Here is a 15386-nt window from a genome sequence, read left to right as displayed (position 1 = left end):
AAAACAATTATTTATATTAAAACAGATTTAAAATTAGAATCATTAAAATTAAAAGAAATATTTTAAATTAAGGAAACGAACTGTTAAATTACAGATGGATTTGTTTTATAAATAATTTACAAATATTGCATTAGAATTTTTTACTGTGAATGTATAATAATTCTATAAAAATACTTTGTGGCAGGTTATAAAATAAAAGATCAAGTTGACGTAGGCCCCAGTGTAACCTATATTGAACCTAACGTTTTACACATATACTTATATTATATAAAATTAGAGTCAATTTCCACTGAAAAAAGAAGAATTTTTACCATTTAAGATAATTTATTTAATATTTTTTGAATTCATTCAGGTTCACTGATCGGCTTGAATATTGAGTAACTTATCACTATTTCCATTATAATTTATGTTAAATATATTCATTGTTTAATTATTTTTATTAACTTCTATCTAATTTTTATTTGTTCTACCAATTTAATATGGTTTAAAGTATTTGTGTATGGATGGAATCCTGGGTCAAAATAATATAAAAATAAGAAATTATGGAAGATTGAAACCTTAGATAAAAATATTTATATTAAATAATATTTGGTTAACTTAAAATGAGAGAATTGAAATTTTGATGTGTATATGAAAAAATAAATTAGATAGGTTAATTATAGAGTGGTTCGGGATATTAAAGTTGGTCAAAAATTAATTTTTAAAATTAAATAATGTAAAGTTAATGAATTCTTCAAGTGTCCATAATCAGAATCTGATTAATTGTTTAGTGTGTATGGTGTAATGTTGGAAGTGGTATTATGTTTTACTAAATATATTTAATTTTATTATCACCATTATTTTTCCAGAAAATTGAAATTGTTGTATATTTTATACATATGGTTTAATTTTTTACACTCTTCATGACCATTTTCCTGTCCTAATTAGTTGATTTGTTAAAAATGAACAGCAGAAAGTCGGAAGTTTCATACACCACTCCATCGAAGGTCCCTTATCATCAAAATAACAGAAAAGGCCGCTTTGATCTGAGTAATGAGCAACTAAAGGAGATCAAGGCTGCCTTCAATCTCTTGGATTCCCTAAACACCGGTAAAATCGACTACCATGAGCTTAAGGTTCGTTATTACCATTATATATATTTATATTCATACTTTTAACACACATTTTAGGTTGCAATGAGAGCTCTTGGCTTTGATGTCAAGAAAAAGGAGGTTTTGGACCTGATCCAGAAATATGACAAAACCAACACTGGTTATATAGACTTTGAAAATTTTAAAGAAATAAGTTAGTTTCCACTCGCATACTTATATTATTCGCATTTTAGTGGTTAAGAAGTTTTCGGAACGTGATCCAATGGACGAAATTAACAGAGCCTTTGAACTCTTCGATGAAGACAACAAAGGTATACTCATAAAGATTTTAATACACTCTTAATTGTCCTAAACTGAGTATTAATGAAATTTAGGTAACATAGTTTTCAAGGACCTGAAAAGGGTTTCAATGGAACTTGTAAGTTTAAAATTAGTTTATTATTAATTATAGGGTCACAATTTGACCGACGATGATCTGAGGGCCATGATTGAGGAGTTTGATAATGATCGAGACGGAGCCAGTTAGTATATACTTAACATTAATAACCTTTAGTTTCGAAGGAGGATTTTGTCAATATAATGAGACAAACCAGTCTGTACTGAATTAATTTTTAATCATTTTTTAATGATTTATTCCTTTTTCTTGGAGTGTTTTGTATTTTCTTCCAAATTTTCCCTTGTAAGAATTAATTTTTAACTTTCATCAATTTACATAATATTATTAATAATAATTTCAAACATGAGTATTTTACTTAGTAAGTGAAAGTGGACTTAAATTTTAGATATAGAGAATTTTACGCTTTACTTCATCAAGTGCCTGGTGCCAGAAACAAACTCAACGGACTCCGAGACCTGGTTCCACTGTGTTAGAAACTTTAGAAATGTAATAACATGGTTTTCTAGAGGTTTTAGATTCAGTGAAATTAGAATTTTTTAGTTTTCGTGGTGATGAAATACATATACATAATGAATAAGAAGGTTCTTAATTGTGAAAATATTTCTAGGTAGAATAGGACCTGTACGCAGAGAGAATTATTTTACAACCTAGGAAACTTCATTAAAAGACAGTCTGAAATAAAGTATTATCTTCAGGTTTTAAAGAAAAGTTAAAATGAATTTTTAGTGCATTTCCGACATTACTGGTCTTTCTTTAAGTAATTTTGGAGTTAATATCACAGATAGAGGTACTGTATACATATGTATATACAATAATAATATAAACACTGAATAACTGTTATGTATGTTGTAGGGAGTATAGCAGGACTAATAAAGTTTAGCCATTTTGATGAAGAAATAGATATTTCAAATAGACGTTAGATTAATTATCTTACTTAAAGTTATATACTATGTGTATATTAAGTGTTGTATTACGATCATAGCTTATGGAATTGGTATATCGTCGAATATGCTAGAAATAGATTCTGAGGTCTATGGCAATTACATTCTCATTGTTGAGAAATACTCGATATTTGTTCAACTGTGCTCTCAGAGGATCTGGGAGGTACTATAGAGTTTGTTCATGTTGGTTTAGAAGGTGCCGCTGGTGATGATCACAGGAAACGGATTTCCCAGCAACAATACCAGGTCACTACTGAATAAGATATCACACAATTGTAATTCTGAGGTTAGTAATTATACATACAGTGATTTTGTAACTAGATTTGTTATCTTGGAGATTATGACCCACATGGAATATTGATATTACTATCGTATATCAATTACTCAAGGTTGATTAATGAAGTGAATTCTTTTGATTCAAACCGCGATTATCGTTATAATATAAATAATCCATTTGCAATGGTATCAAGGTATAGATGGCTTGGTATCAAGATTGAAGATGTAATGAGGTACGATGTGAAGAACTTCTTAACCTTATCACCAAATGAGGTATCGGTTTTGAAGAGGCTAAAATCAGATCCTAGAGTAATTTTAAACCCTGAGTTAAGGTACGAAGTTGAGAATAACCTTTGGAAAAAAATAGAAATCGAAGCAGTTGCAGAGTGTGTAAACCCAGGGGGAATTTCACAGTATGTATTAGATAAACTGGATGGGATGAACAAAATAATTAAACATGAAGAAACATAGTATAATATTTAAAATAATGTGTAAGATTGGCAGAAATTAAAAATAATATACATAAATGGGCTAATATCGCCTTTTATCTCTAATATACCTATGAAATTATTAATAATTTGAGTTAAATAAATACAAATAGGTATATAAACACATTTAGAGATAATTAGGAGTATAATACTTGGAAATAATCTTGGAATCCACAGTGCTCAGGTCATAGTTTTTAGTTATTGAAGGCGATAAGTGCCAAACCTTCTTAGGATACTTAGGAGTTGGAAGTATATGTTTCTTTCTGCTAGGTGTAAAAAATTTCCTGATTAATACTTTTAATTTTCCTGAACTAAGGTTCATAATTACTGATTCCTTGGTATGGAAATACCGTATAGGGTCTGAGATTATTATATATTTTATTTTATTTATGTTTTAATTTTATAATATAATTATAATATATTGTTGTAGACTAGTTTGTTTTTAATCTATTCCTTTTTTAAAATTAATTTGTCATAACATCGTAATCTATACACTTCTGTTTTAATTTCATCATTACATGACCTATAATTTCATTGCTTCTAAAATTATTGTTTCTTCTTTAATCTGTTAATATGTATTTTGTTGTAGAGCAATGGAAATTGATTAATCTAAAACCTTGTCAGCTTGGGCCTAATTACCAGCAAAACATTGAGGAAATGCTTAGGGACCAGGTAGAAGGTCACTGTACTAACAAATATGGCTACGTGGTTTGTGTTATTCGTATAGTTCAAAATGATATGGGACGAGTTCAGGATGGTACAGCTATGATTGTGGTTAACGTCAAATACCAGGCCATTGTTTTCAAACCATTCAAAGATGAGGTAATAAAAATAAATTCCTTATTTAAATCACTCTTATAAATATTATTATAAACAATATTTTTAAAACTTCATATATACTATGTATATTTTACAAAATATTTTTATAAACATAATTTAAGTGAATAAACGTTATTTAGGTGTTGGATGCTATTGTAACTGATGTTAATAAGCTTGGATTTTTTGCTCAGGCAGGGCCTTTAAAGGCCTTTGTATCTAGAAATTCCATACACCCTAACTTCGTATACGATAGTGACTCGGCATATCCCTGTTATTCTGATGGAACCATAAGCATAAAACCTCAATCTGAGGTAAGAATGAGGCTCCAGGGTATAAAATACGATAACTCAAACCTTTTTGCCATCGCAACTATAAACGCAGATCACCTAGGCGCTTTTGAAAGCGATATCGCCAACTAGTTTAACACTTCCAAAACACACTATCAAAGTATTTTAAATGTTTTAGTTTTTAATATAAAATTTTAAAAATATATAATTCTTGGTTATTTTTATTTCTGGATTATGTTTATTAATGATTCATGGCCTCATAATGTGTATATATGGACCCTTTTTCTATTTAAACTGAATAAATTTATAATATATAAAATAGTGAAAAGGTTAATTTACTGATACGAATATCCAATAGTGAAAGAACTCCTGTGTTAGGTTAACAAAGGTCCAACACCGATTAATTTGTTGGATGGATTTTGGGATTCTTTTACTGATAATAAGTCTTTACTTAAATAAGAAAATCTATAACTGTTATTGTATGAATTTTTTACACAGAAGTTTCTCTTTCCTCAGTCCACTAAAGAGCATGGTTACGGAGAGTCCCTTAGGTATGTATCTTTAATTCAACTTATTTTAGTCGGTAAAACACTATCCTCTGAAGCGTTGAGTGAAACTTTGACCACACATAAGAACGAAAAAACAACCCTTAAGAAACTTCTCGGAGAACTGCCTCCAGACTACAAGGGCTTAGTTCTGTTTCTCTTCCCTTCAGCTGGAACTCCAGGATGTACAAAACAGGCTTGTAACTTTACCAGTAACCACAAAGCTTTCAAGGATAAGGGCTATGAGGTCTACGGACTAACTAGCTCAGAAAGAACTCCAGCTGTTAGTAAACTCGATATTATATTCAAATACAATTCTCAGTTAAATATTGGTAATTTTTTCTTAGGGGAAGTGGACTGAGAAGCATAAACTTAGTTTTACAACACTGGTAGATAAGGAATTGAAGCTCGTAGACCACCTTGATTGCAGAAAACTTGGTCTATTTGTGCACAGGTCCCACTTGGTCCTTTCAAAGGATGGAAAGGTTTTAGCCTTCGAGAAGGGGGTTAACGCAGGTAACTCAGTTATCAAAACAAATGTTATTTAGAAAAATCCGCATCTCGTGTTTTGGAACTTTTGGAAACGCTTTAAATTATTTTAATACCCAGTTTAATTTTAATATATTTTCAACTATTAAATTAGTTTAAGCTGAGTAGTTTCGAATCATGTCCTGCTCTATTTTGTCCTTTATTGAAATTTCAGTCCTTTCAATCTTGCTCTTAATCTACTCAAAGTAATATTGTAAGTTTCCTACCTTCTGCTCCCTCTCAGATTCGCTAAGCAGGTAATCCACCACCTTGGGTGGTGTGTAACCCCTGGCCACAGGCTTCTCCACCCTCTGAGCAAACCGCCACAAATCACCCCAAAGTGCATCTCTTGCATATCTATAAGAACAATAATTGTTAAGGTAAGAATTTACTTGTATCCACTGGACTCTGGTGTATTCTTGGGAACAATCTAAACAATTATAAAAATAAAAAAGTGTTTTATAGTATCTATATAGATTAGTAGGGTATTAATGGAGGAAGTGACTTACAAGTCTTTTGAAGTGGTTGGGACTACTGCAAACATCGATCAGTACCCTCCGGCCAACCTTGAGTGGGTGCTGAATTTATATTATTTCTGAAAAGTAAATGTAAATACCATCACGATTCTAGGCCAGAAGTATGACCTTTCAGCAGGTGAAATTGATAAAGACTCCTTTGGATACTTGGACCTAATTGCTTGATAGCATGAATTAGCATAATAGAGAGCAAACCTGGGTCCGGTATATTTCCCAATAACTAAATATGAAAACTTTTCGTTATCTATAGACTTTGAAATTGAGCCCTAATTTAAGTTTAATGTTATTAAATATTTCAAACCTTATTGTAAATGTAGTGTGGTATCCTGTAAATTCTCTGGGAGAAGTGGCACCAGTCCTTGCCAGTCAGTGCCAAGGGGCAAATCCCCTCGTGAGGACACTAATCACGTATAAATGTTGTTAACTAACTGGAGCTATGAAATGAAAAGATTTATCCTGGAGCTGCGATATAAATAACTCCCTCAAGGAATGAATCATCCTAAACCCGGTTGGAGTTCCAGGCTCAGCAACCACCTAAAACGAACTTAAAGTTTGTTAAATTACCATAATTCCTCCAACATTCAGTCTGTTCCATAAATTTTTTACCAAAAGACTCCTTGACTATCGGAAATTATATTAATATTGAATTACCTTATGGCCAAGGGTATTTGACAACACATATGGAAGGACAATCAAATCAAAGTGTTCTGTGATTTCGTATATATCATTTTGGAACCTTGGGTTAAGAAGGTCTAAGAATTCTAAAAACGAAACTGGTACCTGATGTTAGATGTTGGCAAATCTTCAGAAGGTTCTGGGAAGGTTCGACTACTAGAATGTCAGAAGATTTCAGGTCCCAAATGGTATTTGCTGAGCTAAAATTTTGAAAAATAGAAACATACATCAAAGAAGCTCCGTGGCCAGGGTTGTAAAACATTATCTTAGACAGTTTTAGATTTTCAACTCTTTTGTTTATCTAAAACAAATAATAATTGATGTTAGGACTACCTCGTGGAATATCCTCAGGAAAACTGCGTAATGGCCAAAAAAAGTATGAGCTGTGTAAGCAACTGATATTTGTGGCGAGTAGTTTATATTACTATTCTAAAATTTTTTAATTAAATTGTAAATACCTTGTGCCTTGAGTCTTCAGCTTCACTTAAGTTTATTTGAGCCTGCTCGTTTGGTCCAATCGATCCCTTGTTTAGAAGGTTGTAGAGATGTGTGAACTTAGAATCTTTGGATAAGTTCTTCAATTGGTCCAAATACTTATTTTCAGGTGTGTTAGAGTCCAATAAAACTAAAGGAAGTTAAATAAAGGTATAAGTTAGTGAGTGAGTATAGAGGTAAAACCTGAAGGTAAAATCTTGGGAAGTTCTACACATGTTCTGGAAGCCATCTTTTTTGAAATGTATGATCCGATATTGTCAATGTCCCTTTTCTTAGATATTGATTTAATTAATGCAAAAAGTTTCTCTTTAACAGAGGAAGGAAAGGGTAGAGTCTTAATTGATAGTCGACTGACATCATTCAAATCATCTTCATCTGAAAGATCCTCTTTATGATAATTTGGAATCTTGTCATATCGGATTCCAGGATAAGTGTGTACGTTTTGGATGCGATATGAGGAGGAATTGAAAAGTGAACATGGTTGGAATCGTAGTCCAGGAAAACATCCAAAGTGTATTCTACGGATAATATAATACATTGTGTGTAACAAGATAATGCTAAATCAGCATTTTTAAAAATAAATTTAACTGTTTTGGGGGAGTTTCATGTTTTACAGAATTGACACCACTGATCCCATAACTAGAATCAATTAATATAAAACAGATAAATATCTGTTCATTAGATATATTTTAAAAATACTTTTCACATTTTAGGCGATTCTCATATTTATAATTTTCTTTTAAGATTTTTTTGTTTTATCTTTAAAAATAGAAAATAATTCTTCATTATTAGGGTTATCTTCTCTAGAATCTGTAATTTTTTCTCCGTTACGCTTTATTTACTAAAAGAGTAACTGGATGTTTATTATTTTGAATGTTTGGCTTTATACGGCCTGTAGATTCTTCTCTTTTTATCAGTGAGACCAAGTTCGTACATCGTCATATCATTTGAACCTGAATACACAATTTTATGAAACTATGAAATTAAATTTAAATTTTTAAAACGTATAGCTTGACTTGTGCTTATATTCCGTACACCAAGTCAAAATGAATATCAGCCCTTATGAACTGAGGGCCTTCAACTGTTACCTTTTTATAAAATGGCTCTGCAGGTAACTAAGAAATAAATTTACACATACACCTAATAAATATAACTGATATGTTTAAACTTTGTTTAGAGTAGTGATTTCTTCCATTTTCACCAATATCACAATCATCCACGAGGAAAGGCTGCCTCTGTACGGGCCACTTATCGTAGTTAGTAACCACAACAACCAGTTTGTGGACGCAGCGCTTTTAATATATGCAATTCCACGGCAAATGTGCTTTTTAGTAGCTGCAAAAGTATGTTTCACCACCCATAATAAAGTGTAGACTTTAAAAAGAAGGTTAATAGGGACTTTGTGCTCTCTGGCCGGTTGTATCTCAGTGTATAGACCGGATGATTTTAAGTATACGGGAGTGGGAAAGATCCACTGGAAGAAGGGAACGAATTTAATTCATGGAAAAGATACAAAATTCACTTTGGACTTAAACCTGGGAGATAAACTTCAATTTGACCTGGAAAAAATCGTTATTACTGAGATTATCAGTGACACCCAACTAAAGCTCGAGACTCCATTACAGTTGGAGTGTCCAGATAGAAATGGAGTTCAATTCTCAGTAAGTCAACCTGAACTATTTGTGTTTCAGGTTATTCCAAAGATGGATCAGTCTGAAACCTACGAACAGGTTTCAGCATCATTAAAACATGGGAACGCTATCGTTATATTCCCAGAGGTATCTCCAATTATATACATGGAGCCTAAATAATCTATAGGGTGGTTCACATGACAGAACTAATTTGCTTCCCCTGAAGCCCGGTGTTGGTAAGTGCACACTTAACTAAAGATAATTAATAGCTCTAATGGCTTTCTTCTCGATCCTGGACGGAGCTGAAGATGTTGTCATCCTACCAGTTGGCCTGGTCTACAACAACGTAAAGAAGGACCAGTCCGATGCAACAATATACTACGGAAACGTTATTAGTGTACGTTTTCTATAAATTAACATTTTTAGATCAGTAGAGAAGAATGCGCTGAGTTTGAAAGAGATAGGCGTTCAGTGGTTACAAAACTACTTGGTAAAATAGAACAGGTATTAAATTAATTTTTAAAAAATTTTAGGAAATTAATAATTGTATGATAACAGCACCAGATATTAAAGTCAAGCAGTGGATAGATTTGTGTGCAGTAAGTTTAAAATAATAACAAATTGGTTTTAGAGCCTTTACCCGCCAGAAAGGTCAAAAGTGCCAGTAAACATAGCGTTTGACCTGAGAAAGTTTATTTCTAAGGTATTCTGGAAGTATGGAGATAGTCCAGAGACTCTAGAGCTAGTTGATAAGCTTTCATTGTATAAAAAGAGACTAGATAACGGATATCTACACGACGATGAAATCTGGCTTCTAAAGCAGTCGATGTATTCAGCGTTTCTGTCATTTCTTGAGGACACCATACGCCTAATTTGCTACAGTATAATAGGTTTGTCATTTGCGCCGCTCTGGGTCCCTCTATACCTCCTCTCGAATTATTTGGCGGAAAGACACAGAGTCAAGGCACTAAAAAACAGTTCCGTAAAACTTGTTGGAACTGACGTATTTGTCAGCTATAAGTGCCTCGTACTGTTAGTAGTTGTCCCACTCCTCAACTTCTCGTTGGGACTTTTTATAGGAATCTATTTCTATCGGTTAGCGAAACACTAATAATGGTTGTTTAGCGATTTCAAGCGTACAGTATATTCAATATTCTGTTGTGTTGGATTTCTTCCAATGTTATATTATGGTAATTTATATATACAGATATAGATATAGATATATAACTATGGGTAGATTTGTACATAAATATATACGTTTATATATACCTAATAAATTTTTAATTCATTCCAATAATTCCTCAGTCAACTTAAAGTATGCACGCAAAATTCCAAGACTGTTACGACAACTGCACGTCGTTCCATTGATAATCATGGGAAGGTAGGGTTTTTGAAAATCAAGATTTTTAGAATTAATATTTGGAGGGAAACGGAAAGAGAACTGATAACGATGAGAACAGAACTTCAAATATTAGTAAGAAAGTTAAATTTTAGCCACGGTTTTTAGGTTAGAAATTTTGTGCACAAGATGGGACCCAAAGTTTCGGACACATTTTTAACTGATCTTGGCTCCGTTTTCCCAAGGGTATTTTCTCGTTTTTCAAGCTTTTTAGGTCCTTATCGATACCGACACGTCTCGCTTGTGTTTAATTAGGGAACACTTCATGCCGATCTTCCACACCCAGCACCAGGAAGTTGGTGAGGAAGTGCTCTAATTTCATTAAAATAAACATACATAGTATGCATACTAAGTATAGTAAAATAGAAGCAGAGTTAACAAATTTCTAATAAAATAAAATAATCTTCTAATCTTGCTTGGATTTGCTGAAGAACCGTCTGAGACGAGAGCTGACCTTGGAATAGTAGTCGAAAGAAAACAAGACACCTCTCTTGAAGTAGTCCCAGCCGAATTTAATAATAAGGAACAGCCTTAAGTACATCATATAGATAGCATAGTTGATACGGTAAAACTTGGTCTTCTTGAGCTCCTCAAATGGGTCAGGCGCAGTCCGAGGGTCAGGCTCGATTTTCTTAAAAACTTTCCTGGCGAAAACAGCGTCAACCTTCTTCTGTTTCTTCAAAAGATCGTTAATGACGGTTTTCAACCCCTTTAACTCGTTATCTTCAGGGTTTAGTTTTAAACCCTTCTCACAATTTGATAAGGCATTATCAAGGTTTTTTAGTTTTATATCAGCCTGGACAATCCTCAAGTGAGCCTTTAGATTCTTCTCATCGTACATTAAAACATACTGACAGTACTCCTTGCACTTGGTAAAGTCTTCTTTTTTCAAAAATGCCAACGATAGGTTAGAACATAGGGTGACGTACATTTTTGTGTACTCGGTCAGGGAGTCCTCAGTAACAGAATTATTCTCAGCTTTGGACTTGTTTAAAATGTAAGAAAGTGAGTTTATGGACTTAGACCACTTCTCAATGGCGCCATCAATGTCACCTTTGGAAAATAACTCGTTACCCTTTTCCTTATTATCATAAACACTTGGTGTGTCAGAGGAATCGCTTTTATCGGGATCAGAATTGCTGGGCTGACTTTCATTGGATCTCGGTTGGGAATCAGGTTGAGATTCCCATTCAGCAGATTTATGATTTTCTGTAGAATTCATCTCTTTGGAACCTTCAGGTGATCCAACCGAATTTTCCGAGTTATCTTCTGACATTTTATGCCCTCACGGTCCTGTATTTTACTCGCTTCTTAGGCTCTTGGTTCTGAGGAGTCTGAGGAACTTCAAGAGAAGGAGTTGTTGCCCACTTGTAGAAAGCCTTTGAGCCTTTATACACAGCATAAAGAGGAACTGTCAGAAACAGTTTATATGAATGGTCAAAGAAAACAGAAAGAACAGTGGCAGAAGTTGTCACAATGAAGAGGTCGTTGGATAAACTGAACTCCAAACCAAGCTTTAAATTGTTAAAAATACTATACAAACTAAAAGAATATCCGAGAAAAATTAGAGAAACGCGCCAAAAGTACCCAAACTTTGTATACGGCAGCTTTTTGTAATAAAGGTCCCTGGCAAACTTAAGAACCCAAAGAATCTGAAATTTAAAAATATTAAATTAAAAAATAAAGAGTTTACTAGAGTATGAAAGTTAAATTGAGATAGAAAGGGTGAATAGGTGTTAGTGGTGAAAACTTACAACTGAAAATAAAAAAACTAGTGTGTAATATCTTCCAACTTTCCTTTCTCGATCTGCACGCTTTTTTTCGGAACGCTGAGCCATCTTACATAATAAATAAACACATATTTTCATAAATGTAGTGGTAAATTATGGTGGAAAGTTATTTCTTTAATGTGTACATTGGTTTAAATGATTCCAAAAACTCGTCGTATAGAATCATTCCCTCTTCATTAGTGTCTATACATTCGACTAAAACCTCGGTTTGTTCCACGGTTAGAGGTGCTCTAAAAATAGATGTTATGAGAATAAACCTACTCTTGCCCTCCTAGAATCTCATTCAGTACGTAAAGAACTTCTTTGAATTCATTCACGTAGACCTTCCCTACGTGTTCCTTATCGTAATGGCTAAACGCCCTTTTAAGGCTATTTTTATGATTGTACATCGTAGCGCATATGTGATTCCACATCTACACAATATTATATAATTAGTTATATAGGTAATGAAACTGCCAAATTCTATCTAAAACAATATATATAATTGTATACCTCGTCAACTACGGAGTATTTGCTCTCATCGACAACGTAGAATGCCTGTAGGAATTCCAAGTAATTAATTTTCTGTGAGTTTGTAAAGTCTATCATCCTGGCCAACTCAGTCAAATGATGGTCAGTGAGTTGTACACCTATTTCCTCTTCAGCTTTGGAGAGATCTAGTGACTTTAAAGCCTTGACGAAGTCATCATAGGAGAGTAGCCCTTCTCCAGCCTTATCATACTCCTGGAACTTCTGAAAGAGTGCAAATGCTCTGATAGCAGAGGACCTTCTCCTGTTAATCTCCTTCCTTTCTTGTTCCAGATTTTCAACTTTATTATTAGGGTTACAGTACTTAAGGGCAGATTCAACTCTGTTTGACAAAATCAGACGACCAATCGACGGAAGAGCTTTCTCCATCCATTCCTCAGTTGGATGATACTTGATTGAGGCTGAGTATATTACCTTTAGCTTACTCAAGAATTCTACAATGTCAGCCTTGCCCTGACTAGTGCCGTCGAGACAACTAGAGAATATGGTTCTAATTAAAATCTTAATCTGGGGATATGATAATCCAATGCTTAACTTTCTGATGGCGTCGTCAAGCTCAGAATATGAAACTGATCCGTCCAAGTTTCTATCAAAAATCATCAATAACTCCCTCAAGTTCAAGTCTGATTTAACCATAGTGTCAAAGATCTACAAGAATTTTTAACATAATTCATGAGTGAAAGTATTAATAAGTAATATTGAAGTGTGTAAATAAAAGTACGTGTGAAATGCATTCTCTTCTCAAGTGCTGATGGTCGTGTCTAACAGGATCGAAACCTATGACAATGTTTTTTAAGACTTCGTTATAGTGGACAAGACCGGTATTTTCATCTACAGCATTAAGCTGACTGATGCTGAAGAGTGAAGGTATTGTGGTCTTGGCCAAGTCGTCGAGAGCATTCCTGAAAATTTATAAAAGATTGGAAAGTACCTCCAGGCCTCGGCTGAAATTGTTCCATTTTTGTTCTTGTCGTGTTTGTAGCAGTTCAGCCATAATTTCTGCTTGTGCTCACAAATTAGTTCACAGATTTTCATCATCACGTCGTTGGTACAATTTTCTGAAATTGGTTTCCTTTTTTTGTTTTTTTCCTAATAAACATAATATGGAAAATGGGACTTACATCAATTTCCATCTTTCCAAAGACACTGGACTCCAGTAGCTTTTGGGTTACTTTGTTTGTACTATTCTCTAGAGAGTGGATGGATTCAAGTGAGGGTGATATGAATTCGTGGGCTTCAAACTTTAAACCTTGTGTGAAAATCAACTAAAACAACATAATATTTGTAAAACTTACAATAGCTCCAGTGTTGTGGGTAGTTTGACAGTAGTTAGAGGCTGAGAACAAAGTAACACATTTCCCATTGTGGAGAATATCTATACCTCTGAGAGTGTCAGGCACTTGGTGTGATCTAATACAAATTTCCAAATTATTCAGTTTTAGGAATTTTTCTGTGACGTCGGGACCGAATCTTATGCAGCCTGCACCCCTGCTACTTGAGCTTATTCCTTTTGCTCGTTGTGGGTCGGACCATAGCAAATCAAACATTAGGCTATCTTCTCGTTTATCAGGAGTTGCTGGACAAGTCCTCTTACGATTAACACGATTAAGTTCATCCAAAGTTACGTTAGTCTCTCTGAAAAGTCCCCCATGAACAACTATAATTCTCTTCTCTATGATTATGACTAGTGGGAGCTCCCAAAAAATTTTCTGGAATAAATTGTAAATGTGCCCATCGTACTTTAATTTAACCTCACTAGTGAACCCGTAAGTCTCATTCATATCGTCAGATTCATGATTACCCCTGTTAATTATGACAGAAGTGGGTTCGGCCAATTTAAATGCAAACAAGAGTAGAAATATATTGGACGCAAAGGTGCCTCTATCTGCAATATCCCCGTTAAATAAGTATACATTTCTCCTGGATGGCGGTCCGAATTTATAAAATATCCATAATAAATCATTGAGCTGGCCGTGAAGGTCTCCCACTATGATGAGGTTGCTGTTCTCGTGTGTAGGTATATCAATGTGGTTGATAACACCTTCGTCATTATTCTGATACCACATTAACATATCAAGCATAATCTTCTGAGCGTAGTCGATTGGAAGTTGGATCTGAACAATTGAGTTTGGGAAAAACTTACGTTAGCTCCGGATTTGTACATATCCAATAATTCATGGGCAAATTTGAGGGTTACAACCTTACCCAGTTTAGGCCCGTTATAATCTGATGGTGGATAATTTTTCCTTTCAAACTCGAAAGTCTGATCAGAAAATCTTCTTCTCAGAATTCCTGATTTGATCAGATAAGAATCCTTTTTTGAATAATGGTATTTCAAACGTTCGATAATGGGCAATAAAACATTCCTAAATTAAATTATTGGTGTTTCTTATTTACTTTTTAGATTCAAGTGTTCTGAACTCCTGTAGGTTTTCCATATGGTTCCAGAAAAGGAACGACATGGTCTTAATATAGTTAGCCCTTGCTAGAAACATTCTCACTGTCGCCTGTATTCTGATTGAGGCAGCTTCCTTTTCTAAAAATTAAATGTGTAAGTAATTCTAGAAATAAAATGTGTAAGTGATAAATATTTATGAATTTTTGCTTGAAATCACGTACCATCATAGGGTTTCAATGATTCTAAAGGGATGAATATGGCAGTTTCATCATTAGATTTGAACAGATTTGTTCCATTGAGATTTCCATTAGTACACTGAGGTAACTTTTTTACAAGCTCAACACCGACTAGTTGGTTTACTACATTTCCATTCGGCCTTTTAATATACTCCTTTTTGCCAATATATTTTACAACACCTTTGAAACCATAGACCATAACTTGGTCATTTAGGTTTACGTCTTCCATCAGCGTTAGTGATGTAGAATACAAAAGATTAAGGGTAAATAAAGCGAGAAAATGGTACCTCTATAATTTACATGGATAAATTAAACGTTAAAACAAG

General features: G+C 33.8%; 9 protein-coding genes across 9 annotated transcripts; 4 read left to right on the top strand and 5 right to left on the bottom strand.

Moving 5' to 3' along the window:
- Positions 1 to 821: 821 nt before the first annotated feature.
- CAL (Caltractin) lies at positions 822 to 1798 on the top strand. Its single transcript, XM_760661.2, has 6 exons — positions 822 to 1115; positions 1170 to 1284; positions 1325 to 1402; positions 1466 to 1509; positions 1543 to 1612; positions 1645 to 1798. The coding sequence occupies exons 1-6, from the start codon at positions 942 to 944 to the stop codon at positions 1692 to 1694; spliced, it is 531 nt and encodes a 176-aa protein (XP_765754.2). The 5' UTR covers positions 822 to 941; the 3' UTR covers positions 1695 to 1798.
- Positions 1799 to 3172: 1374 nt separating this feature from the next.
- TpMuguga_01g00226 (uncharacterized protein) lies at positions 3173 to 3558 on the bottom strand. Its single transcript, XM_061304952.1, has 2 exons — positions 3346 to 3558; positions 3173 to 3264 (listed from the first exon to the last, which is right to left on the bottom strand). Exons 1-2 carry the CDS (start codon positions 3513 to 3515, stop codon positions 3237 to 3239), a joined length of 198 nt encoding a protein of 65 aa, XP_061161528.1. The 5' UTR covers positions 3516 to 3558; the 3' UTR covers positions 3173 to 3236.
- Positions 3559 to 3574: 16 nt separating this feature from the next.
- On the top strand, positions 3575 to 4491 carry polr2g (DNA-directed RNA polymerase II subunit rpb7). The gene is made up of 2 exons (XM_760659.2): positions 3575 to 4015; positions 4153 to 4491. Exons 1-2 carry the CDS (start codon positions 3767 to 3769, stop codon positions 4429 to 4431), a joined length of 528 nt encoding a protein of 175 aa, XP_765752.1. The 5' UTR covers positions 3575 to 3766; the 3' UTR covers positions 4432 to 4491.
- A 71-nt stretch (positions 4492 to 4562) lies between these two features.
- Positions 4563 to 5478, top strand: ygaF (AhpC/TSA family protein). The gene is made up of 4 exons (XM_061304951.1): positions 4563 to 4850; positions 4880 to 5127; positions 5192 to 5360; positions 5393 to 5478. Exons 1-4 carry the CDS (start codon positions 4712 to 4714, stop codon positions 5434 to 5436), a joined length of 600 nt encoding a protein of 199 aa, XP_061161944.1. The 5' UTR covers positions 4563 to 4711; the 3' UTR covers positions 5437 to 5478.
- On the bottom strand, positions 5469 to 7666 carry METTL17 (Mitochondrial small ribosomal subunit Rsm22 family protein). Its single transcript, XM_061304950.1, has 15 exons — positions 7262 to 7666; positions 7042 to 7208; positions 6917 to 7012; positions 6811 to 6884; positions 6689 to 6783; positions 6560 to 6660; positions 6473 to 6529; positions 6338 to 6442; positions 6210 to 6308; positions 6104 to 6174; positions 5989 to 6061; positions 5882 to 5950; positions 5765 to 5802; positions 5600 to 5729; positions 5469 to 5569 (listed from the first exon to the last, which is right to left on the bottom strand). Exons 1-15 carry the CDS (start codon positions 7614 to 7616, stop codon positions 5489 to 5491), a joined length of 1611 nt encoding a protein of 536 aa, XP_061161945.1. The 5' UTR covers positions 7617 to 7666; the 3' UTR covers positions 5469 to 5488.
- A 76-nt stretch (positions 7667 to 7742) lies between these two features.
- Positions 7743 to 10424, top strand: TpMuguga_01g00222 (Acyltransferase family protein; the record flags this gene model as incomplete). Its single annotated transcript, XM_061304949.1, has 13 exons — positions 7743 to 8189; positions 8256 to 8421; positions 8452 to 8856; positions 8897 to 8945; positions 8979 to 9106; positions 9136 to 9213; positions 9243 to 9308; positions 9341 to 9804; positions 9835 to 9899; positions 10015 to 10090; positions 10120 to 10183; positions 10217 to 10294; positions 10323 to 10424. The coding sequence occupies exons 1-13, from the start codon at positions 8125 to 8127 to the stop codon at positions 10422 to 10424; spliced, it is 1806 nt and encodes a 601-aa protein (XP_061161527.1). The 5' UTR covers positions 7743 to 8124.
- Positions 10425 to 10514: 90 nt separating this feature from the next.
- TpMuguga_01g00221 (Tetratricopeptide repeat family protein) lies at positions 10515 to 11384 on the bottom strand (the record flags this gene model as incomplete). The annotated part of the gene is made up of 1 exon (XM_760655.1): positions 10515 to 11384. The coding sequence occupies one exon, from the start codon at positions 11382 to 11384 to the stop codon at positions 10515 to 10517; it is 870 nt and encodes a 289-aa protein (XP_765748.1).
- A 1-nt stretch (position 11385) lies between these two features.
- TpMuguga_01g00220 (uncharacterized protein) lies at positions 11386 to 11946 on the bottom strand (the record flags this gene model as incomplete). Its single annotated transcript, XM_760654.1, has 2 exons — positions 11386 to 11760; positions 11863 to 11946. The coding sequence occupies 2 exons, from the start codon at positions 11944 to 11946 to the stop codon at positions 11386 to 11388; spliced, it is 459 nt and encodes a 152-aa protein (XP_765747.1).
- Positions 11947 to 12004: 58 nt separating this feature from the next.
- ppt1 (Calcineurin-like phosphoesterase) lies at positions 12005 to 15289 on the bottom strand (the record flags this gene model as incomplete). The annotated part of the gene is made up of 10 exons (XM_760653.1): positions 12005 to 12128; positions 12160 to 12311; positions 12391 to 13074; positions 13148 to 13328; positions 13358 to 13515; positions 13548 to 13691; positions 13722 to 14480; positions 14570 to 14792; positions 14824 to 14962; positions 15046 to 15289. 10 exons carry the CDS (start codon positions 15287 to 15289, stop codon positions 12005 to 12007), a joined length of 2808 nt encoding a protein of 935 aa, XP_765746.1.
- Between the last annotated feature and the right edge of the window lie 97 nt (positions 15290 to 15386).

This window comes from Theileria parva, chromosome 1, assembly GCF_000165365.1.
Source record: "Theileria parva strain Muguga chromosome 1, complete sequence, whole genome shotgun sequence".
NCBI lineage: Eukaryota > Apicomplexa > Aconoidasida > Piroplasmida > Theileriidae > Theileria > Theileria parva.
This window is presented reverse-complemented; position numbering and strand designations above follow the sequence as displayed.